Source organism: Ipomoea nil, unplaced genomic scaffold (genome assembly GCF_001879475.1).
Source record: "Ipomoea nil cultivar Tokyo-kokei standard unplaced genomic scaffold, Asagao_1.1 scaffold1043, whole genome shotgun sequence".
Lineage (NCBI taxonomy): Eukaryota > Viridiplantae > Streptophyta > Magnoliopsida > Solanales > Convolvulaceae > Ipomoea > Ipomoea nil.
In genome coordinates this window covers 9,187,873-9,212,765 of record NW_017617471.1, presented here as the reverse complement: position 1 = coordinate 9,212,765, position 24,893 = coordinate 9,187,873, and the positions used below count along the sequence as shown (strand labels likewise).

Sequence of the window (24,893 nt, the reverse complement as noted above, 5' to 3'; positions counted from 1 at the left end):
ATGGGAAACTTCTACTCCGCCGGTCGTGATATCTCCTTCTATTGCCACCATGCAAACGTTGACCAGATGTGGATGATATGGCTGCAGCTCAGCGGCCTTGGCCGGAAAAGGAATTTCACGGATGCTGATTAGATCAACGCCAGCTTCTTCTTCAACGACGAGGACGTGCAGCCGGTGCGCGTGAGGGTCCGGGACAGCGTGGACAACCAGCAAATGGGATATGATACAAATACGAATTCGCAAACCTGCCATGGACAAACAGCAAGCCAGTTCTCAGACCGCGACGGCGGAGAGTGGTGTTGCTCTCCAGTGCTCCGTACGTCGCCACTGTCTTTCCGGTGACTCTTGACAAGGTGGTCTAAGTAAAGGAGGCATGATTAAAAGACGCAAATACCCCTCTCAAACGGAGCATCTAACGGAAAGAGTAACGAAGGATCAAAATTGTCCTCGTCACAATAAGTGTGTCCACAAATTGTTTGATTTTTGTATGGAGGACTAAATTTGTCCGTGTCACTATAAGTCTAGAACAAAAAATATCTTTTACTCTAAATTTACCATCCAACTATCAATTGAAACGAAATATGTGCCTTAATTCGGGGGGGGGGGGGGGGGGGGGGGGGGGGGGAGAGATTATCGTCTTTTGTGGGTAAAAATTTGCAATTTTCAAGTACATGTAGATTGTAATTAATCAGTTAATTAAAGTCGCTAGTGATAGATGAGGCCAATACCTGTCTCTCCTTTGTTATGTAGTGAACTTTATCTCTGCGAGAGTTGTACGTCTTTGGTTGCATGCAAAGCTCCAAAATACATTTACATGACCTGATTGTGATTGTGATTGGTGCACGGAGATGGACGATGCTAGATGCACCAACATTACCACTCGTAATTTTGTCACTCTATCTTTGACGTGTCAAGTTTCTAAGAGGTTGACATTTAATTTTTTTTTTTTTTTTAAAAGCCTATTAAAATTTGCCACATACATCGAAAAGTAACAAATTTCTGAGTAACATTTATAGGGATCAGATAAATATAAATAGCATTTTCCTTTCTCCTGGGATTTCACTGCTGAAAATTATGGAATTTTCGACCACCTGAAAGTGATCTTAAATCAAGTCGAAAGTAAAAAGTGATCGGAAATAGCAATAAAGGTTTTTCCGAATACCAAAAGTGGTCGGAACAAGGCTTTCGACTTGATTTAAGATCACTTTTAAGTGGTCGGAAATTCCATAATTTCCAGCAGCGTTTTTGGAGTGGTTTTTGAGTAGTTTTTGTATGTGCATCTGATTAGGAAAAAGAAAATGAGAAGAAATAAAAAATAGATAAAAAAAAAAACAAAAACAAAAAAAAAGGTAATTAACGCGCCCAGATGGTGCTTGCAATGCATACACCAGGCTGGGCGCGAATTATATTATTCTTCACGCAAATGGCGTGGAGCTATTCCTTTCCTCAGCTGGCCCCCAAAAGCTGACAAAAACTAACCCCAAATGAAGACGACTCCATACATTATCTCACTTGCTTCTCTTTCGTCCATATTGACATTTTTTCCTTAAAAACCGTGAACAATACTCCTAAGGGGACCGTTTGGTTCACGGAATGTTAGATTACCTCAGGGAATGTTAGATTGCTGGGAATGTTAGATTGCTGGGAATGTTAGATTACTGGAAATGTTAGATTCCTGTGTTTGGTAAAAATTGAGGTACGTAATATAATCATGTTTGGTTTAGGGTTATCTTATATATATATATATATATATATATATATATATATATATATATATATATATATATATATATATATATATATATATATATATATATATATCACTGTTGCAAAAATCGGTCTAGGCACCCCTAGACCGTGGCGATTTCCCCCCTAGGCGCTCGTCTAGGCGTCCGCCGCGCGCCTAACTCGGCCGCCTAGGCAACCGCCTAGCGTCTAACTTAGCCGAGTTAACTTGTCCATTTCAGTCGAGTTAACCCGATCAGCTCGGCCTTGCTAATTCTTTTCATATATATATATATATATATATATATATATATATATATATATATATATATATATATATATATATACACACTATTTGACTAGTTTGATACTTTGAATCTATGGATGATTGAAGTATTTGAGTATTTCATATTTGAGTATTTTTAATTTTTAATATTGTTTTAATGTTATATATGACTTATGAATTATCATTATTTCATTTATTTGGATGTGTTATTTGATTGAATGTTGAAAACATTCTCATTAAAATTGTTAAACTGCAAGTTTGCCAATATTTTTTTAGTGCCCGCCTAGGCGCTGCCCGGACGCCCAACTAGCACCTAGCGCCTATTGCAACCATGATATATATATATATATATATATATATATATATATATATATATATATATATATATATATATATATTTATTTATTTATTTATTTATTTATTTATTTATTTAAATAATTAGAATTAAAAATGACAAAATTTATAAATATCCAAGGTTATCTTACATAACCTAAGAAATTGAAGAGAATCACAATCCCTTCAAAATCCTATGTGGAGGGAATGTTACATAAACAAAGGAATGTAAGCTCGGGAATATCACATTCCCTTGGTTATGTAATATAACCTGAACCAAATGCCCCCTAATGGGGATGCTCTAATATTGAAATTTATCTCAATCTAAAAATTGGTAAAGGTCGATGTAATATATACTTCTAGATGAAAATAATTCAATGTTATCATCAACAAATGTAGTACGTACTTATATACATGTATTAGTTTTTAGCATTGCGCGTACAAAATGCTAGTTTTTATTATACGTAACATTCAGGCTTTAAAATTTTAATTTTTAAGGCACGAATTTCATATAATTGAATATATATATATATATATATATATATATATATATATATATATATATATATATATATATATATATAGAGAGAGAGAGAGAGAGAGAGAGAGAGAGAGGGGAGGGTTCAAATGCGGTGGTGCCGCGTCACCAATAGTTCACACTACAAGAAAAATGCACATAGACAACGATTTTTCACCGTTGTCGTAGGGGTAAAATTTCTGTTGTTGAAGTCAGTGTTGTTGTAAGTCCCGCTCATAAATAATGGTTTTTAACCGTTGTCTTTTCTATAAACAAAACGGTTTTTGAACCATTGTCTATTGAGTGTTGTTGAAACCGGTGTTGTTAAAAGTCACGCACATAGACAACGGTTTTTAACCATTGTCTTTTCTAGAAAAGACAATGGTTTTTGAACCGTTGTCTATTGAGTGTTGTTGAAACCGGTGTTGTATGGTAAAAGTTACGCATATAGACAACGGTTTTTAACGTTGTCTTTTCTAGAAAAGTCGACGGTTAAACACCATTGTCTATTGAGTGTTGTTGAAACCGCTATTGTGGAATCAGGTATCGAACTATCAGTGTGCACACCCCTGACCAGGATTCCAAACCTGGCGGGCAGTATCCAACCTAGTAACTCGGGAATATCAACCTCGTTACTTCATATCGGATCGCAATGTCCGTTTCTTTCTTTACTTTCTCTTTTCACTATTTTGTCGGTTCTATCAGATCTTATCTCTTTTCTTCCGAAAAGACATAGTCCTAACGGGCCTCCAAAATCTCGGTTTACTACACTAGACACATTCACACATATAGATATAACTCATGCATTTCTACTCATGCAACACTTTACTTATGCAAACTTATGCACATAGCTTCTCAACAACTTCTCTTTTCTCACAAATTAGAAATCATTTATCATTCAACTACTCAATGCAACTAGATAATGATCTTCCGAAATAGATATAAGTTTTTGAAAATAGTACTTAGGCTCACACTGGCCACTTATGCACTTTAAAACATGGTATGCTCAAATATGCACTTTACTGTAAAATGTGCTTCAAAATTTCTTTCACTGTGAATTCTCAACAATTGTCTAAACATGCTTATAAATCATAACTTAGCAATTCTTCTTTGGAAAACACTTAACAAGTATTCAACATGCACTTGAACTCAAAATACTCAACAAAACTCATTCACTGTAATCTAGTATTCAAGAAGAACATGCTATGTACACTTCAACATTTAATATTTTTCGCAAAATTTTCAACAAGTCATAACAGGCATCTAGGCATACTTTTCTAACATAACTCATCAAATATTGATCATATTTCTTAATCTAACAATCATATAATTTGTCATGCTTTTCAAACAAATAGCCAAGACCAAACACTTAGCATTTTCATTCACTGTAATTACTCTCAGACAACTTCTGTAGCATATTTCTTACAATTTCTATCACAAAATGCTCAATTCTACTCCGAATTCAATGAAATCAAATTCTACTCGTGCGTCGTGACGATCCCGAGTGTTCGAGCCTCAAGGGAACGCGAGTTCCAGTCCGAAACGACACGTAGCTGAGCCACAAGGGCTCGACCACTGCACAGATTTTGCCCAACGGGACTTGCCAATGGTCCCTGCCTAGGGCCGTTGGCTAGTCCCGTGTCTCATATGGTGCACACTGTTTTGTGCACCAGTGAGCTTCTCCTTCACCTGTAAGACATTTTCAGGCAAATAAAGACTCTCAAATCATCAACAACACATCATAGATCACTTAATAGCTCAAACACATCAATATTTTAGCATTTCTACTCATTTCAATCACTAAAATGGACTTCACAGAGTCTAGAAAGCTTATGGGAGTCCATGGGGTTATACCTTCGTAGATTCCTCCTTTTGGCTGGGATTCCACCTTCTTCCCAAGCTAGCTACACCCTCCTTCACCCCCTAAACATCTCAAACAAACCAACACAACAACCTTAGGACTAATTTCTCAGAGATAAGATAGAAGGAAGCTAGAAGGTATGAAAACTAGAAGGGAGATAGGTGAATGGATGAAAAAGAATGGTGAAATCTTACTGTGTTGCTTCTTGTTCTTGCAGAGCTCAAAATGTGGGAAGCCAAGAGTGGAATCAGGAGAAAATATTGGCTTACTATTCCTTTATATGGGTGCAAAACCTTAGGAAGATACTCAATGATTGGTGGAGGTAAGGTGGTAATTTGGTGGTTGTTCTACAAGATCAGACAAGGGGTTTTGGATGGTTGTGGTCTACCAAGCTTCACGGACCAAGGTCTAGAATCAAGATTTAAAATAGTTTGTGGTTGAAAATGAATTTTCCCAAAAATGATTTCTAGATGAACACTTGATTTAGGCTTCTCAGATTTCTCCCGGTTTCACTCAGAATGATTTTTCAGTTCAAAACTTGGAACGCAATGTACCCGAAAATTTAGGATTTTAAATTTAAATCATGTCCCAGTGTTAAATTTATTTAAAAGTGGCTCAAAATAATTGATTCAAACACTAATTTTATCGCAAAAATTTTTATAGAGTGAAATTGGCTATTTTGGAATTTTTTAAAGCCGAATTTATAAAATTAAATTTTAGGTTGTCACATCTGTGCCCCTTAAAGATACGCGGCCCTTAAAGATACGCAGCCGACCTGTCATGAACCAATGAGGCTGCACAGCAAAGCTGCCTTGGCTGCCAACCCCTACTCAAAAAGTTTACTTTCCCGCGCCATCACTTCGTTGAGCCTCGAGAAAGTGAGGGACTAGTGATGGATACCCCCGAGTGGTGTACCTAATCTGGGGCATGCCCAAGCACTCGGGCTTGCAGCCTATCCAAGAGACCGCTGAAATCCCAAATTCGGGCATAGGTACAAGCGCAGGCGGCCTTCAGTCATTCGTGCCTGACCAGCACGAGGTATAGACCAGGCAGTCAAGACTCTCGCTAGGGCACGTAACGTTACTAAACCCGATCACCCACCCTTCTATAGGCATTCAAGGTCGGGGGGAGGGGGGGGGGTGCAACTGGGTGCTGAATTCAGAGGCGGTAGAGGGAGATATTTCAGAGATTCCTTTTAGATATTGGACGAGATTTCCCTTTTCACAATTAGGAAAACAGTATGATAGCTTAGTAAACTTTATTAACATCAAATTTGTTAACTATTTTCTTTACTAGCTTGGTAGACCTTGTATTTACCGTACCCCATCGGGGCACATTGAGGAGGGGGCTTTTGAATCTTTTAAGCAATAATATTGTCAAATACATAGTCAAATTCAAATGATTCAACTAGACAATATTATTGCTTTCTCCTATACAAATAGATACTATATACGCAGCTGAAAGTGTCAAACTGGAGCGAGAGTGGGTGGGATAGCAAAGATATGGCAATGAGAAGTGAGATTTTGAGAAAGGAAGTACTTCCATTTGCAGCAATGATAGTAGTGGTGTGTATGGAGATGGCAACATCCACAATAGCCAAAGCGGCCCTCAACTCCGGGTTGAGCCCTCTTATATACATCGTTTACTACAATTTCCTTGGCGTCCTCTTTCTTCTCCCCGGATTCATCATCCAGCGCCACAGGCCGGTTTAACAAACCAATCCCATTGTTTACTTATCAAATTAAGCTTCATTCCAACTCATAAGTTTACTTTCATGTTTCAGAAGTCATCCTTTACCTCTATCCTCGTATATGCTGAGCAGATGCTTAATCCTTGGCTTGCTCGGGTATTAATCCTACATTCATAAAGCGCAGCTAACAAGAAATTGAAGGTATGAATTGAAGATCTATCTAAGAAAAATTTATAATTATGATATTGCAGGACATGTGTGGTGGTTTTGGGTAACCAAGGGCTCAACTATAGCTCCCCTACTCTCTCTGCAGGCATTAGTAACTTGATGCCTGCTTTTACATTTGTTCTTACAATGGTTTTCAGGTAAGACAAGTCTTCTGATCTACTGTATATGTTAAGCACAGAATGCTTTTGTCTGGAAACTGCCATGAATTGTTCTAAACTTTAGGATGGAGAAGTTTTGAGGTGAAGAGAAGATCATGGCAGGCAAAATCAGTGGGCACAATTGTGTCAATCATACGGGCATCTGTCATGACTCTATATCAAGGACCAACAATCTTGGGATCTTCGTCTATTTCGTCTATTTCGTCAGATGAATATTCGTCAAGATGGGTGGTGGGAGGTGTTATGATTGTAGGCGCATACCTTTTTTGCATCTGGGTGGAACATTCTTCAGGTACAATATATATAATTGAGTATGAATAATATGGATTATCCCATTAATACACAAAACTAATTTCATTCGAGTTTTGAATCATATCTGCAGACAGCTACACTAAAGGATTACCCAGAACAGAGTACAGTAATGTTCTTCGGTACTGGCTTTGGGAGCATCCAATGCGCAATTGTTTCAGTACTAGTAGAAAGGAAGGTAGATGCTTGGAAGCTGCAGCCTGGCATTGGAATGGCTGCCATTGCTGTTTCTGTAAGCAAGAATTTAAGTTCATAATTAGATCAGATTTTGGGTTCCCTATATATATATTTTTCTTATACCATCGATCCAAATTAAAGATTTGGTTCCATTGTAGGCGGTTTTAGAGCCTCTGTGTAGCAAAAATATTGCTGCCTTCTGCTTGGACATGAAGGGTCCGCAGTACGTTGCCATGTTCAAACCCCTGGGAGTTGTCATTGCAGCAATTCTCAATCTCCTATTTCTTGCAGACGCTCTTCATTTAGGCAGGTAAACTGTAAACACCATACCTCCACTCACAATTATTTGCAACTTTCATCCCTCCACTATCATGTGTCGGGGTGTAGGGTTGTAGGTGTTTGAGCATATAATATATAATTATAAATTTGTAATCAAACTATCAATTTAGACTTGAAACACATGTTTCAATATAGTATCAGAATCCACCATTGAGAAAGGTGATGTGTTCGAATATCCTCCTCACTCGTGTCACTCTATAAAAAGAATATAAATTTATAATCCAACCGGTTGAAACTGAGCACATGCCCCAATTCTAGGGGCAAAAAAGTGGATCCTTATTTGTGAGACACGTCATGTCAATATATATATATATATATATATATATATATATATATATAATACTTATACTAGCAAATGTAATATTAAATAATCATGAATAAATGTTCATTACTTATTATAAGGAAAAACATAATGATTTTGAGGACAAATGTAATACTTTTATATTTTGATGTAAAAGTATTACTTTTTTTCCATCAAAAGTATTATATTCTTTTTACATATAAGTAATAAACATTTTTTACTGATTTAGTATTGCATTGCTAATATAAGTATTACATTTGATTTTAATCCGACCTGTCTCACGATTAAGGATATGTGAGACCATGGACGGAGCCAAAGGGGGGCAGGGGGGTCAGCTGCCCCCACTCACCCCACCCCCACTCCCACCCCATATATAATCTTTGTATGTATATGTGTATATATAGTACTTGTTTGAATATTAGTATATAAAAATTGTTGATTATCAATAGGAAATGAGTTAGATTAGTTGGTAAAATATGTGTTTGGTTATAATGAAGGTCAATAGTTCAAACCCTTTGTTTGTTAATATAATTTTGCAGTTTTTTTGGCTCTTTCCCTATCTATGACTTTAATAGAGTCACGTTTTAATAGCTTTGTTTTATGTTTTGTCTATGTCCAATAATATTTACACATATATTTCTTAGATACTTTATTTATTTATTTTTTAAATGTTTCGCCTTTATTGAGTTTTCTTTTTGAATCTGTCTCTATTTCGCGCCCCCCCCCCCAACAAAATTCCTGGCTCCATCCCTGTGTGAGACAGTCTTAGACAAGTTTTTTCCATTAATTAAAATCTAATTATGACGTACGTTTTGACAGTATTATTGGATCAATAATCGTTATTGTTGGATTCTACGTGGTGATGTGGGGCATGTCGAGAGAGGCACTGGATATTTTACGTGAAAGTGGAGCTGCTAATGAATCATCCCATCTGCTACAGAAGTAAACCGGCCTGGCCTCATCATCATCATTTACTTTACTTGAAATTAAAGATTCCATTAAAGTAGGTAGTGATAGATGAGGCCAATAATACTACTGCTTCATCGATCTATCTTTCCTTGTTTGTTCTGTAGTAGTGAACTTTATTTGTGGTGGAATAAACACATTGCGGTAGTTGCACGTGCTCGGTTGCATGAATGCTCCAAACTACATTTACATGACATGATTGTGATTGTGATTGGTGCATGGAGATATTTTTTACTATGTAATATATCCTCAAGATGAAAATAATTCAATGTTTTTTTTTGAAGGAAAATATTTCATTCATTAGTATTTGAAGATAAAATGTTACAAATGAAGATAGAAGGGTTTAAGGACCACTCCGAACAACCAGACATAGCAATGGAATGCTTAGCTACAGCATGAACAGATCCGTGGATCAGTTGGCAAAAAATACAAATAATACTTGAGTAAACTCATTTAATAAATTTTTGATATTATAAAGGATTAAATGAAAAGAGGAGTCTCCTTTTAACATACTATAGACTTTGAACTACTCGTAGTGAATCTGTTTCAATATGCACATTGTCATAGTTGTATTCCTTCAATGCAACCAGTTCAAAGCTTCACGGATATAGCAACTGATGCTGGACAAGGAGAACAGGAAGAACACAAACACTAGAACTCAAACTCAAAGACTTTCAATTATATTCAAACTTAAACATCTCAATACCAAAGTCGGTTTAAATAGACAATTAAGAAAACTGAAGAATTGCAAATAATAAAAGCATGCATGGGAACTACAAAATAAACATAATGAGAATAATAACATTTAAAGCTAATTTAGATTTTCCGTAAAAAGTAGCCACCAAACTCTATGTCTCTTAGACTTCATGAATGTGACCATTTTTCTACTATTTCCTCAATTCCTGTTCCGCATCATTCTCTCTTGGTTGCAAAAGACTCGTCCCGAGTCGTCAAAATACATTCTCCCTTGATTGCAAAAGACTCGTCCGGAGTCGTCAAAATAAAGTGTTACCTCATTGGAGTGATATATGAAAATATAGCATAGTACCTTCAAATTTCCCTTAATTGTTTTTTTTTTTCGTACCTTAAAATAACCATATCTCTTAAGATTCAATCTGTGAGATATTCTTGCACGCGCAAACTTCTTTCTTAAAAAGAGCATATCCTCCCTGCTAATTGTAAAAACTTGTTTGCCATGAAATGCCCATGTCCTATGTTTACCGCTAGTAGATATTATCTTGTCTTTGATTTCCCTTTGTATCATGACATTTTCTGAAGCTTCAATCTTCACATCTCTAGAATTCTCTTGATGCCAGTAACCATTAGCAGACATGGGTTGTTTTGGGTACACAGTAGCACCAATGACCTCCCACCTTACAATGTCTTCATAACTTTTATCAACCTCCATTGTGTACATTTTTGGTTGAGTTTCAATTTCCCAGCCAAGGTGCCGATCAAGGACGTTGGAATTGATGTTATGGCAGTTTCCATCATCAATGGTAAGCTTACACACTTTACCGAACATGCTGCCGTAGGCCCTAAAGATGTTGTGTTGGTTGGGACTAAAGATGTTGTGTTGGTTGGGACTCTTCTCTTCTGCATATAAAAGGCGCTGCATACAAGAATTCAAATGATCTCCTACTTCTGCTGCAACTTTAACATTGAATTCCCCATAGACATCCCCTTCTCCATCATCCTCAACATATTCTTTTGTGAGATTAGCAGACATTCGAACTCTACACTCGTCTGAGCAATGATTATCTAGCTCCCCACATTTGAAACAATTTCCAATTATCAGTGTGGTGTTAGAGTTCTGGTATGGTTTCTTTGTAGAGGCCTTGCCACTCGACTTTGTTGAAGGGGTTATTCTAGATGGGTCTGCATTATTTGTGGCTACAAACTGGAAATTGCAAGAATTGTTGTAAATAGTGTGCTGTAGTGTCTCATAATTTGAAGACCATGGGTGTACAATTGTTGGCGGCTTTTGTTGGTTGGACTGTGAAACAATAGCTTCAGCTTGCAAAGTCATATTGTAAGCCTCATCTACGGACCAAGCATGATTTTGGCTCATCTTTTCCTGTATGGCACATCTCAAACCATTTATATAACGAGCAGCTTGTTGTTTCGAAGTTTCAAAGAGATTGCAACATGCCCCTAGCCAAAAGAACTTTTCAGTGTATTCAATGACACTCTGGAATCCTTGGAAGCAATTCTGATATTGATTAAACAAATGTTGTTGATAGTCAGGTGGTAGAAATCTACTCATCAAAAATTTTCTCATTTTTCTCCATGATCTTACTGGAGATTTCCCTTGGTATCTCCTATTATTTTGCAACATATCCCACCAGGCAGAGGCTCCCCCTCTTAGTTTACACGCAACATATTTGGCTTGCTTGTCATGGGGGATTTCCAGCATGTCTAAATAGTGTTCCACTTCAAAGCACCAGTCCAAAAAGGCTTTTGCGTCCACATTGCCATTAAAAGTGCGTAGCTCAAGATTTGGATGGTAATGGAGATGTTGTCGATGTCTGTTTCTACTCACGTGCTTTGCCGGCGGATTCCAGTCATTGATAACGCCCGGAGTTGCACCATTACCTTCTAATTGAAGATTTATATTTGCAAGAATGTTACGAATTTCTTGAAACTCGTGATTAACATTCTCACTATATATTTGAAAAGCTGCCCGAAGGCAATCCATTCCACGGTCACCGCCGAAGGATGGGTTGTTATCCTTGTTGTTGATATCGCCTTGTGCCATCTTGGGTCGTGACAAGTGGAGAGGGCTAGGCCGCTATCTCGGTTGTCGCCTAGGAACTTGAGGCTCTGATACCAACTGATGCAGAACAAGGGAAACCAAAAGAACAGGAAGAACACAAACACTAGAACTCAAACTCAAAGACTTTCAATTATATTCAAACTTAAACATCTCAATACCAAAGTCTGTTTAAATAGACAATTAAGAAAATTGAAGAGTTGCAAATAATAAAAGCATGCATGGGAACTACAAAATAAACATAATGAGAATAATAATATTTAAAGTTAATTCAGATTTTCCATAAAAAGTAGCCACCAAACTCTACGAGAGAGAATAGCCCTTTCCATTGGACTCCTTTCAATTCGTTACAATAAAATTATCATGGTGATTATGTAACACCCAACCAAACCCCATTGCGGCATCATTATTGGATCTTGTTTAGAGCAGCATCGGTCCACATTTAATTTCCTCATTCATTCCTTGTTGAGGTTTAGTCCAGGCAGGACGTTATGCTGTGTAACTGTGTGCACCATGTATGGAGTACATTGCAAAAACGACATCATTTTGACGTCTGACCTTTAAAAAACAAAATCAATTTCGATCGCCGTTAACGTCGTTATGTTGTGCATAATTTTGAACTATATAGTTCATTCATTTTGGATAATATAGTTCATTCATTCGGGATATATAGTTCAAATTATGCACAACATAACGCTTTTAACGACAATCAAAATTGATTTTTTTTTTTTTAAATCGAACGCGCGTTTTTAATCAAAATGACAGTGTGCACACGGTTGCGCAGCATAATTTGCTGTCCAGGCCAGACCACATCTATCGGGTTTGTTAACAATGGCCCTAATCGTTTCTTCATCATATCCCAAAAATCAGTATTATATTGTTTTTTAGGGAATCAACTTACACAATCATTTTCCAACCAAGCTAAGGATAAGGAAAAGAAATCACTTTACAAGCCTCCAAGAAGGTAGAATCTGGGGAATATCTTGCTTTGTATATCCTTGAAACCAAAGACTCAGGATTCTGAATAAGTCGATCTCCGGGATTGCTTGATTAGTCTTGGAGAATATTTTGCACTAAATATCTTTGGAATAAGGATCAAATATGCCACTGAACTACACACGAGAATGCAATTAGGTCACTGAACCTAAAAAAAACTTACAATCTTGTTCCTAAACTAACCAATTTCATTCAATTTATCCATTTTCAAGTTTCTCAAGTTGCTAACAGATTACCCATCCACATAAGATGCATATGTGGCATTTCAAAAATAAAAATTTATTTTTAAATTCGTTTTTTAATGTTTAATAATTAAAAACTAAAATAATTTATTTTAAAATTAGTTTTTTATGTTTAATAAATAAAAACTAAAATAATTTGTTTTTTTTTAAATAAAATAATTTGTTAAGACGTCGTACAGGGCTTGAATTTTAATTTCAAAAAGATTGGTTGTCTTCTCCTTTGCCGGGGAAGACAAGAAAAAAAAAATGCAAGTGGGATTTGCGTTTCTTGAGAAATGCAAGTCCCACATGCGTTTAATGTTTGACCGAAAATGTGATAAAACACATTTTCCAAAGTTTTTCATATTTTTGCCAAATCCCCAACAACGTCATATTTTCATAAATACATGTGCCTACTTACATATTTCAGTCATTTTTTCGAACGCCCAACCGTATACGAAAATGGTGTGTTTTCGAATACTGTATGGTGTTTTTACTCATACCTAATGGTGTGTTTTTGGTGATGTGTACCTAATTGATTTGAACAAACTTACCCCTTTAATTATTCATAATGTGGCACATTTGGTCCCTCATGTTATATAATTATATAATTAGAATTATTTTTAATAACTTATTTTTCATGAGGTTATAATTGTCCAATCTTTTCAACCATTTAACTTTCTTCTCCTTCTTCTTTGCGGAGTAATATTTTTCATGTGCTGATATTTGTTTCTACATTTTATGATGATGGTAGGTTTTTCGATCACTATGGATTTTTTAGAGATGGGGTATCAAATTTGAAGCTTGAGAAATGTGCTGAAGTTTCATTATCTGTGGATGAGCAAAGGCGCATGCTCAACACTATATATATATATATATATATATATATATATATATATATATATATATATATATATATATATATATATATATTGCCATATTGGACAGAGTAGTTTAAAGGATGAAGTGAGATTTCGCAAGTTTTTCAAGAGGCTTTCAAACAAACAAGAAACTTCAACAAAATATCCAAAAATAACTTATAGCTTTATTTGTGAATTTTCAAATTCACGTTCAACCGTTTGAGAAAACAAACAAAATTGCAACCTATGTTTGTGGTTGGAGATTTTGTGATCGAAGGTACTTTGTGTTTGATCCTCAACCAAATCAGGTGTTGAAGATCGGCATGAATGCACACCCGAATCGAGAAACACACACAAACTCACGCCTTTTATCAGCTAGTTTTAAAGCTTAAAACTTGTGCTACAATTATTTTTTAGATTTCCACTGCTTATTAACTGGTTCTGAGCTAGTTGGTAAGTTATATTTGTTCAAAACGTTTTTAAGTTAAATTTTTAAAAAAGTCTATTCAACCCCTCCTTCTAGGCTTTTAACTTCTTTAAGACCAACAAAGAAGATGGGAAGAAGACTTGTATGCTATGCGGTGTTTGATAAAATGCTCCAATTAGGATGGATTTCATTGCTAATTGGCAATTCAATGGCCATAAGAATGACATCCTCCTTGATCCTTACTAAGAGCATCCACATCAGTTGGGGAGAATTGGGAATAATGTGTTGGAAATCGTTGGTAGAAAAAACAAATAATAATCAAAAAAATAAGATTATTATTTTCTGGAAAACAAGGGAAGGAAAGATGGAGAATTTTGACTCGTGTTTGGTGTTGGGTTTTTGCAAGAGTCAAGCGAACACTCTTTCCTTAAAACCTTATTTGCCACCTCCCAAAGGTGCTGGAGCGTTGTGGCCTAGGCTTCCCAGGATAAAACTTGCTATGATTCAATGTTTGAGCATTCAAACAAAGAATCCGCGAGCAAGACAATGGCTATGAACACAGTATAGCTAAAGAAAGAGTAGAAGCAAAGAGGTTTTGATGCTAAAAAGATGAACTTTCGTGTTCTAATTTTTCTGTGTAAAAAACTCTACTGCCCAACTCCTCCTTATATAGGGGTGGAGGATTTAAATAGCTTTTATTAGGCACTTAAGGGCACCCCTCCACCTTCCTGTAACAGCAACCATTAGCATGGCATTCAATTCAAAAATTCAAAATTGGAATTAACTCAAAAAATTAATTCCGTAACAGCAGAATTGAACACCCAACAGTCACAAAACAGGAAACTTCTGGGCCCTTATCAAGTCTCGGCCAGTGGCCGAAACTAATAGTTTCTGCCTGTCCATGGCCGAAGCTACAGGTTTCGACATTCGTGCCCGCAGGTGCCGGCGCACACGAGCTCGTGCTTGAATCAAGCCGGCCACTGCTCCATAACAGTGCACTACCAAATATGATACTTAGGCTCTGTTTGGAAAGCAGAAAAATAACTTCTGAAAATGTTTTTTAGAAAATGGGTCATTTTTTAAAAAAATATTTTCCTTTCCCGTGTTTGACTACAACACGAAAAATTATCTTTATGTGTTTGGTTCATTTTCTAGAAAATGAGCAGGAAAATGAAAAGAATGGAATACTTCAAAATTTTAATTGTTTGATACTTTTGATAAAATCTTTTAATAACATTCCATTGATATTATATATATATATATATATATATATATATATATATATATATATATATAGAGAGAGAGAGAGAGAGAGAGAGAGAGAGAGATTTAATTCCAGCAATAGTCCACTGACTATTGCGATTTTTCATGATTGGTCCTTGACTTTTAATTTGGACGAAAAAGACGCTCGACTTTCACATTTGTTCCAGTATTAGTCCTTCTGTTATTCATCCGTTTGTTAGGCGTTAAATTAGGGGCTAAAATTGTCTTTTTCTTAACTTGTTTTCTTCTTCCTCATGACATGAGAGGACCAAAGCCAAAACTCCATTGTTTCTCACCTAGCTTCTTCTTCACTAGCGAAATTTTCCTTCGGATATTTAGATACAGTTGACCAGCGATGGCAACATGACCTCTTCGATGGGCATCCATCTTCCGCAACACTGTCTTCTACGTCCTCATTGAACTTCCACCGCAACAGAGGGGTGTGCGACCTGCTCCTCCTCCCAGCAGAACCTCCGCCAGTATCCTTCTGCAACCGCACTCCCACACCGGAGCGAGGTGTCCTGCGAGGGCTGGGTTGCCTCTGTAGAAGATCTAATTATGGGGTTGCGTTCACTGCTTTGGAAAACGTGAGTGTCGGGAACTCAGTCCTACGGCTTATGATCTTCATTGCTTTTGCCCAGATTCATCCATCAACCGCCTCTACCTCCGCCTACCCTGAGAAGCCAGTAACTGTAGTAAAGCTTCACTCTTTAGCGTGATCTCTCTCTCTCTCTCTCTCTCTCTCTCTCTCTCTCTCTCTCTCTCTTATTCACAGTACACCATTGTTACAGTGTAGATTCTTACAGTCAACGTCTGTGCTTATAGCAAAACTCTGTATTGAATAATGGTCTTAATTCACTCTGCTTGTAGAAATTTAGTGACGAAAACAAGAATCCGAAAAAGATGGTGGCGATGAATAGTGGGCGTAATTCACTCTGCTTGTAGAAATTATTCCCATCGGTTGATTTTCACGGTGATTGCTTGGTTCTGTTACAAATATGAGCATGGAATTGTTTACCTATGGTAAGTCCCACTGCATTCATTCCCATTCAGAACCTCGATAATAAGCCTTAGCTTATGGTGCCAGGTTATCATTGTTGTATCCTTTTCAGTTAAATGCATCCATTTTACATTTCCAAGTGAACTCACAGTTTGATATTTGTAATAGGTGGTCATGTCGCCATCACTGGACAATTGTATCTAAACATCCGAAATTAAATTCGAGTGAAGAAGTTGGGTGAGAAATAATGGAGTCTTGGTTTAAGTCCTTTGCATGTCTATCAGGAAGAAGAAAATCAGAGAAAATGACCATTTTAGCCCCTAACATGACGCCTAACTGATGGATAGATAACAGAAGGACTAATGTTGGAACAAATGTGAAAGTCAAGTGTCCTTTTTGTTCAAATTAAAAGTCAAGGACCAATTTTGGAAAATCGTAATAGTCATTGCTGGAAATATATATATATATATATATATATATATATATATATATATATATATATATATATATATATATATATATATATATATATATATATATATATATATATATATATATTAACATTTTAAAAAATTAACTTTTTTTTTAATTTTTAAAAATAAATTAAATTAATATTATTTGTAGACTTTGAGCTTTACTTATTTTTTTGAACTTAAAAAAAAAAAAAAAAAAAAAAAAAAAAAAAAAAAACTCACGGATCGGCCCGCAGGACCCGCCAACTCGCATGGGACGGTCTATGGTTGCATGAACCCTAACCCGCGAGTTCGGTGGGCCGACTCGCAAAAGCTCGCAAAAAATTAGGCCCGAAAAATTTTGCATGTACATCTCTTGAAAAATGGCGGCTTAAAACCCAAAAAACATTTGTCAGAAATTATTTTTCAAATTTTCAAACGCACCCTTAATTCAAACGATTCAATTAGAAAAATGTGAAAATGCTAAATTAACTTTTCTCATCTCAATACAAATAGAAATTTGGTACGTGCAGTATATGCACCTGAAAGTGTCATAGTGCAATGAGACTAGCTGCGATACCAAAGATATGACAATGAGAACTGAGATTTTCAGAAAGGAACTACTTCCATTTCCTGTTTGGTAAAACGAGTGTTAGCTGATAGCTGATTGTGTTAATTAGAAGGTATAAATAGTTGATAACATTAGCTGATTGTAGAAAAGTGTTTGGTAAATTAGCTGTTAGCTGATAGATGTTTGATATAATTCTTTTTCACAAAAAGCTAATTGAAAAAGTTGTTTGAAGTAAATTTTTGAATTTTAGCCTTTTGGAGTTGCAAAAAAACTAATTAACCAAACATTTATATTGATACTTTAACTAAATCAAACAATTAATAGTGGTCAAATAAGCCTAAATTGACCTATAGGCCAATTTTTTACCAAACAGGTCCAATATAATGTTTACTTACATTACTAGTCTTTTCTATGCGTGATGTGCAAAAGTATATGCTCAATATTTTTTTTTTAAGGAATAAAGGTCAAATAGGCCACACAACTGCACATCAAAATGCAATTAGATCATTGAACTCAAAAAGAATGCAATTAAGCCATTGAACAAACACAAAAACATGCAATTTAGTCCAAAATGATTTGTTTACCTAATGTAGCAAGTTACCAATTTTAAAATTATTTTTTTAAAATTAATTTTTAATAAATAAATAATTAAAATATTAAAAAAAAGTTTTTTTTAAAAAAATAACAGAATATGGTGGCCGAAGACGATTCGTCTCCGGCTGGCTTTGTCTCCATGGCCGGAGACGAACCTCCACCTCCAGCCATGGAGACATGGAGACGAAGGTCCCAGCCATGAAGACGAAAGGTCCCTTCGTCTCCATAGCCATGGAGAAGAAGTTTTTTTTTTTTTTTTAATATTTTAATTAATTATTTATTAAAAGTTATTATAAAAAATTAATTTTAAAATCAGTAACTTACTACATCAGGTAAACAAATCATTTTGGGCTAAATTGTATTTCTTGTGTTGTTTAATGGCTCAATTGCATTCTTTTTGAATTCAATGACATAATTGCACTTTGGTGTGCACTTGGGTGGCCTATTTGACCTTTATTCCTTTTTTAAAATAACTAACAAATTCCTACTAATTAAAATCTATATGAAATCAAATTTATTTATTATACTAATCCAATATATAATGTTTACACCTATTATTATCATTAAAGAATATAAAAATATATATAGTGGATGCATGTATGTGCATGATAACAATAATGAAAAAGATAACGAAAGTTATAACGGTAGGGGTATTTTTGTCCAAAAAATTATATAGTACAACTCTAAAAGTACAATGTACAAAAGGGAAAATAGCACTTTTTCTCCATGAGTTATATACTTATAGCACTTTTCTCCCTTGAATTATTCAAGTGGCTGTTTTTCCCCCTAAAATGTTAAATGGACATATTTACCCTTAAAATAAATATTTCATTTGTTTTTCTTCTCCAACAAATTATGACCACAATTTGATTCAAATCAAACAGACACTATAGCAACCAAACCGAAATATTCCAAATACAATTTAGAATCGAAATCCGATATTTAGAGTTTATTAAAATTGCGAATCAGAACGGCTGGTTCATGTTCCGAACTGAAAAAGAAAAAATAAAATACATTTATTGTTGAATTTAGACTATTTTAAAATAAAAAAATTAAATTTTAAAATAAAGACGGTCCAAAATCGCGAACCGGATCCGGAACCGCCAGTTCCCGATTCAGGATCCAGCTTTTTTGATTCATAATTTTAATAAACTGAAATCCAAATATTGGGTTCTGGATATGAATCATAACTGGAAACTTTTAATTCGATTGCTATAGTGTCCAGTTCAGTTAGAACCGAACCATGGTCATCCCTACGTATACACAATAATTTGTTAGAGAAGAAAAATAATTAAAATGTTTACTTTAAGGGTAGAAATGTCAATTTAATATATCAGGGGGGGAAATCGCCACTTTTAGAATAATTAAGGGGGGACTAATGTGCTTACATGAACAATTCAGGGGGAAAAGTGCTATAAATATATAACTTAGAGGGAAAAGTGTCATTTTCCCATTAAATGATTAGCATTAAAAACATGAACATAAATAAGGGATATAACTTTGATTGAGACTTATTATGTTTTTCGAATCTTTATTTTTATAAATTTATAAAAGGATATTATTATGAATTAACCGTAGAGTGAGTGGAAATATATATATGATGTAAATACACTTTATTGTTTATGTACATAAAATTTTAGTTGAGATATAGATACAAATTAATGGTAATAATATATTTAATAATGGGTAAGATAATAGTAAATTAAAACCCAAAAAAACAATAATTTTGAAAAATGTATTGCAGTTTTCCTCAAAAGTATTACATTAATCCCCTTACTGAAGATTTAAGGTTACTCTACTCCCAAAGCTAAGGATTGAATCTTTGACCTTTGGTTAAGAATAGATGAGTCCCTTCCACACAACCACACTCTTCAAGCTCAAAAATATTACATTATACCTTAAGTAACAAACACTCTATTCCTAATTAGTATTATATTTGTCCGTATAAGTATTTTACATTTTCATATTAACTCGACTCGTTTTAAAGACCAGGATCTATGGGACGATCTCACGGGAGAGTTACTCTTTAATAATTTAGGTAAATTATTTTGTTAAATAATGAATTCAAGGTAAATGCAATTAGGTAATTAACTTAGTAATTAATAACTAACTAACGAAATACTTAATGTCATAAAAGCAATTTAGTCTTAAAAAGATTAAGGTACAATATTTTTAACATAACGTACAACTTGACAAGCAAGATATACTTTACATTGTCTCTTAAAAGTTAGGTAGGTAACGACTCTTTGAGAAAGTATGTATGAATATATACTATATTATAATAGAGTCGGTAGTATTTAGAAAAAAAAAAAAAAAAAAAAAAAAAAAGTTAGGTAACAAGAAGGTTGCATCAATATAATTGTGTTTTGCCCCCCTCATTAAATGCAATTTGCTCATAGGTACTAATTCATAACAGTAGAATACGAAATGTGATACATAAAGTCAAATGAAAATGATTATACAAGTCTGACAAATAACAAACGCAACTCTGCTCTCTTCTCATTGAGTGTGTTTGGTTGATGGATTTTACTCATAGGAATGAGTATAAAAGTGATTGTTATTGTTTAATTGATAGGTTTTTAGAGCACTACTATGGGTTTTAAATATTCCATCAATTGCAAACTCATACCCAAATAAAATAAGGGTTTCATTCCCTTATTCATTCTCAAGCACTATTATTAGTAATCATTCCCATTCTACCCTACTACCAAACATGTTAAATACTTTCACCAAAACCCATTACCATTACCCAGTATTTAATACCCATTCCGATTCCAATTCCCATGAACGAACCAAACACACCCTTATTTCTCTTCTGTTGGAAGAGAATAACTCACATGTTGCAAAGCTCCCCACCCTCTCTCTCTTGCATCTGTCACTGCCAAATTAACTTCTCTCCAATACAAATAGATACTATATATGCAGCTGAAAGTGTGAAAGTGGAGCGAGAGTGTGTGAGATAGCAAAGATATGGCAATAATGGGAAGTGAGATTATGAGAAAGGAAGTAGTTCCATTTGTAGGAATGATAGTAGTGGTGTGTCTGGAGATGGCAAGAACCACAATAGCCAAATTGGCCCTCAACTCCGGGTTGAGCCCTCTTATATACATCGTTTACTACTATTTCCTTGGCACCCTCTTTCTTCTTCCCGTATTCATCATCCAGCGCCACAGGCCGGTTTAACAAATCAAATCCCATTGTTTACTTATCAAATTAATAAGCTTCATTCCAACTCATAAGTTTACTTTCATGTTTCAGAAGGCATCCTTTACCTCTAACCTTGTATATGCTGAGCAGATGCTTAATCCTCGGCCTGCTCGGGTATTAATACTACATTCATAAGCGCAGCTAAGCTTTGTGATGATGAAAGAAACTAAAGGTATAAATTGAAGATCTATATGTCTAAGAAAATTTTATAATTATGATAATATTGCAGGACATGTGTAGCGGTTTTTGGTAACCAAGGGCTCAACTATAGCTCCCCTACTCTCTCTGCAGGCATTAGTAACTTGATACCTGCTTTTACATTTGTGCTTACAATGGTTTTCAGGTAAGACATACAAGTATCTGTTCGTAATTACTGATTCTGTTACAATATAGTATCCGTTCGTAATTACTTTTTTAACCTACTGAAACACAAAGAGCTTACTGGGGCTCAAATTCATGACCTCCCATTTGGAAGAACGACTTCGTGCCACTAGACCACAAGGTCATTGGCAGCAAGCAGTAATCCCCCTAGCCTGCTTCTGTCTGGAAACTTCCATGAATTGTTATAAACTTTAGGATGAAGAAGTTTGAGGTGAAGAGAAGAACATGGCAAGCAAAATCAGTGGGCACAATTGTGTCAATCATAGGGGCATTTGTCATGACTCTATATCAAGGACCAACAATCTTGGGATCTTCGTCTATTTTATTGCCTCAGAAATCTCTTCTGTCAGATGAATATTCATCAAGGTGGGTGGTGGGAGGTGTTATGAGTGTAGCTGCATACCTTTTTCTATCTGTGTGGAACATTCTTCAGGTACAATATATATAAATGAGTATGAAGAATATGGATAGATTATCCCATTAATACACAAAACTAATTTCATTCCAGTTTTGAATCATATCTGCAGACAGCTATACTAAAGAATTTCCCAGAACAGAGTACAGTAGTGTTCTTCGGTACTGGCTTTACTAGTATCCAATGCGCAATTGTTTCAGCACTAGTAGAAAGAAAGCTGGATGCTTGGAAGCTGCAGCCTGGCATTGGAATGGCTGCCATTGTTGCTTCTGTAAGCAAGAATTTAAATTCATAATTATATCAGATTTTGGGTTTTAATTAATTTCACTTTTGTTCCGACTACTTTTGAGGTTGTATCATTTTTTGTGCATAATTTTGTTATTTTTATCAATTCTGGTCCTTTTGACCAAATTGATAGCAAAATATTACTTGATTTTATATTTTTAGGGGTAAAATTATCTTCCCAATGAAACATCTTCAGTATCTAAACAGAATCATTGTAAAATCATATCTATAGGTGTTTGATGGATGAGAATAATGAGAAGACGAGCATAAACTAGACACAGATCTATAGAATTTATAACATAGACGATTGTCAAACTCTTTTTCTCTTAATATAATTTTTGAAAAAATTGTAACTTTTGCTCTTCCATAATATGTCAATTATCAATGTCACCCATAAATTATTAGTGGTGCAAATGTTGCCCCTCAATTTTCAAAACGGAATATATATTGTCCCTCCCGTACTGTGTAGGATGGGCAATATATGTATTGTTTTAAAAAATTAAGGGCAACATTTACACAATGGAAGGACACTATATGTCTATATGTACGGTTTAAAAAATTAAGGGGCATCATTTACACCACTAATAATTCAATGGTGACATTGATAATTGGCATATTATGGATGAGCATAAATTACAATTTTTCCTATGATTTTTCTTTTGTTTAGAATCGAAGATATTTCATTAAGATGATGATTTTGTCCTTAAAATATAAAATTCGACAACATTATTTCACCGTCAATTTAGCTGGAAGGACCAAATCTGATAAAAATAACAAAGTAAGACACTAAAATTAAAAAATATATTAAAATTGTGCACATAAAAAATTATAAAATCTCAAAAGTTGTGGGACAAAAAAGTGAAATTAATTTGTCTTGCTATATATATTTTTCTTATACCATCTAAAGATTTCGTTCCATTTGTAGGCGGTTTTAGAGTCTCTGTGTAACCAAAATATTAATGCCTTCTGCTTGGACATGAAGGGTCCGCTCTACGTTGCCATGTTCAAACCCCTGGGAATTGTCATTGCAGCAATTCTGAATCTCCTTTTTCTTGCAGACGCTCTTCATTTAGGCAGGTAAACACTCACAATTATTTGCAACTTTCATTCCTCTACTATCATGTCCGGCTGGAGTGTGAGATCTTAGGTGTTGAGCATATGTAATATATATAAACATAAATTTTTAATCAAAATATCAACTTAAACTTGAAAAACATGCTTGAATCTAGTATCACAACCCACCCATGATAGAGGTAATAAGTTTGAATATCTGTCTCACTAGCTTCACCTGATAAAAGAATATAAATTTATAATCTAACTACCGATTGAAATTGAGCACATGCCCCAATTCTAGGGGTAAAAGAACGGATCCTAATTCATGAGACAGGCCATGTCAATATATATATATATATATATATATATATATATATATATATATATATATATGCAAATATAATATTAATCATGAATAAAACGTTCTTTACTAAACATAATGATCTTGAGGACAAATGTAATATTTTTATGTTTTGATGTAAAAAACTAAAAATATTACTTTTTTTCGTCAAAAGTATTATATTTTTTACGTATAAGTAATAAACATTTTATTACTGACTTAGTATTACACAGGGTTGTAAAAATCAGTCTAGGCGCTAGGCGCCTCTAGACCGTGGCGATTTCCCCCCTAGGCGCCCGCCTAAGTTACCGGCCGCCTAGGCGTCCGCCTAGCGCCTAACTCGGCTGATTTGGCCGCCTAGAGTCTAAGTTAGTCGAGTTAAATCGTCAATTTCGGTCGAGTTAACTCGATCGGCTCGGCCTATTTTTTTTTGTTATATATGTGTGTGTGTGCGCGCGCGCATACATATATATAATATGACATATATACACTCGTAGACTAGTTTGATACTTTGAATCTTTGGATGATTGAAGTATTTGAGTATTTTTTATTTTTAATATTGTTTTAATGTTTTTTTTTTTTTTTTGAAAACCATTGTTTTGATGTTATGAATTATCATTAATTCATTTAGTTGGATGTGTTATTTTATTAAATGTTGAAAACAACCTCATTAAAATTGTCAAACTACAAGTCTACCACTGTTTTTTTGGCGTCCGCCTAGCGCCGCCTAGATTCCGCCTAGGCGCCGCCTAGACCGTCTAGGCGCTAGGCGCTGTCCGGGCGCCCGACTAGCGCCTAGCGCCTACTGCAACCATGGTATTACATTACTAGTATAAGTATTACATTTTATTTTAACCCGATCCGTTTCACGGATAAAGATATGTGAGATAGTCTTAGACAAGTTACGTACGTTTTGACAGTATTATTGGATCAATAATCGTTATTGTTGGATTCTACATGGTGATGTGGGGCATGTGGAGAGAGGCTATAATCATAGTTGAGCCACTGGATATTGTACGTCAAAGTGGAGATGCTAATGAAACATCCCCTCTGCTACAAAAGTAAACCGGCCTGGCCTGATCATCATGATTTACTTAAAATTAAAGATTCCATTAAAGTTGTTTAAAAAAAAAAAAAAAAAAATTCCATTAAAGTAGCTAGTGAT

General features: G+C 35.1%; 2 protein-coding genes and 1 long non-coding RNA gene across 5 annotated transcripts in view; 2 read left to right on the top strand and 1 right to left on the bottom strand.

The window, feature by feature from the left end:
• Positions 1-7,566, top strand: part of LOC109181851 — a 13,631-nt gene extending 6,065 nt beyond the window's left edge. Inside the window, exons 1-4 of one of the 3 annotated variants that reach the window (XM_019331791.1) lie at positions 6,526-6,613; positions 6,819-7,090; positions 7,181-7,339; positions 7,443-7,566. In XM_019331791.1, coding sequence (XP_019187336.1) covers positions 6,946-7,090; positions 7,181-7,339; positions 7,443-7,465 — 327 coding nt within the window. In that variant the 5' untranslated portion in view covers positions 6,526-6,613; positions 6,819-6,945 and the 3' untranslated portion in view covers positions 7,466-7,566. Of the gene's footprint in view, positions 1-6,525; positions 6,614-6,663; positions 7,091-7,180; positions 7,340-7,442 lie in introns of those variants that run through there. The other 2 variants (XM_019331792.1, XM_019331790.1) reach the window with 2 other exon arrangements.
• LOC109181852 lies at positions 4,230-4,954 on the bottom strand. Its single transcript, XR_002054288.1, has 3 exons — positions 4,917-4,954; positions 4,716-4,784; positions 4,230-4,550 (listed from the first exon to the last, which is right to left on the bottom strand). It is a non-coding gene; the product is annotated as an uncharacterized LOC109181852 (long non-coding RNA).
• LOC109181846 (WAT1-related protein At3g28050-like) lies at positions 6,186-24,893 on the top strand. The gene is made up of 7 exons (XM_019331782.1): positions 6,186-6,424; positions 21,306-21,368; positions 21,484-21,597; positions 21,831-22,068; positions 22,163-22,321; positions 23,261-23,412; positions 24,649-24,893. Exons 1-7 carry the CDS (start codon positions 6,225-6,227, stop codon positions 24,791-24,793), a joined length of 1,071 nt encoding a protein of 356 aa, XP_019187327.1. The 5' UTR covers positions 6,186-6,224; the 3' UTR covers positions 24,794-24,893.

Bases quoted from the DNA above. Each gene is read 5' to 3' on its own strand.
- LOC109181846 (XM_019331782.1), top strand. From the start codon at position 6,225: ATGGCAATGAGAAGTGAGATTTTGAGAAAGGAAGTACTTCCATTTGCA. The intron at 22,322-23,260 runs GTAAGCAAGAAT...TTCCATTTGTAG, and splicing joins TGGCTGCCATTGTTGCTTCT to GCGGTTTTAGAGTCTCTGTG. The intron at 23,413-24,648 runs GTAAACACTCAC...ACGTTTTGACAG, and splicing joins GACGCTCTTCATTTAGGCAG to TATTATTGGATCAATAATCG.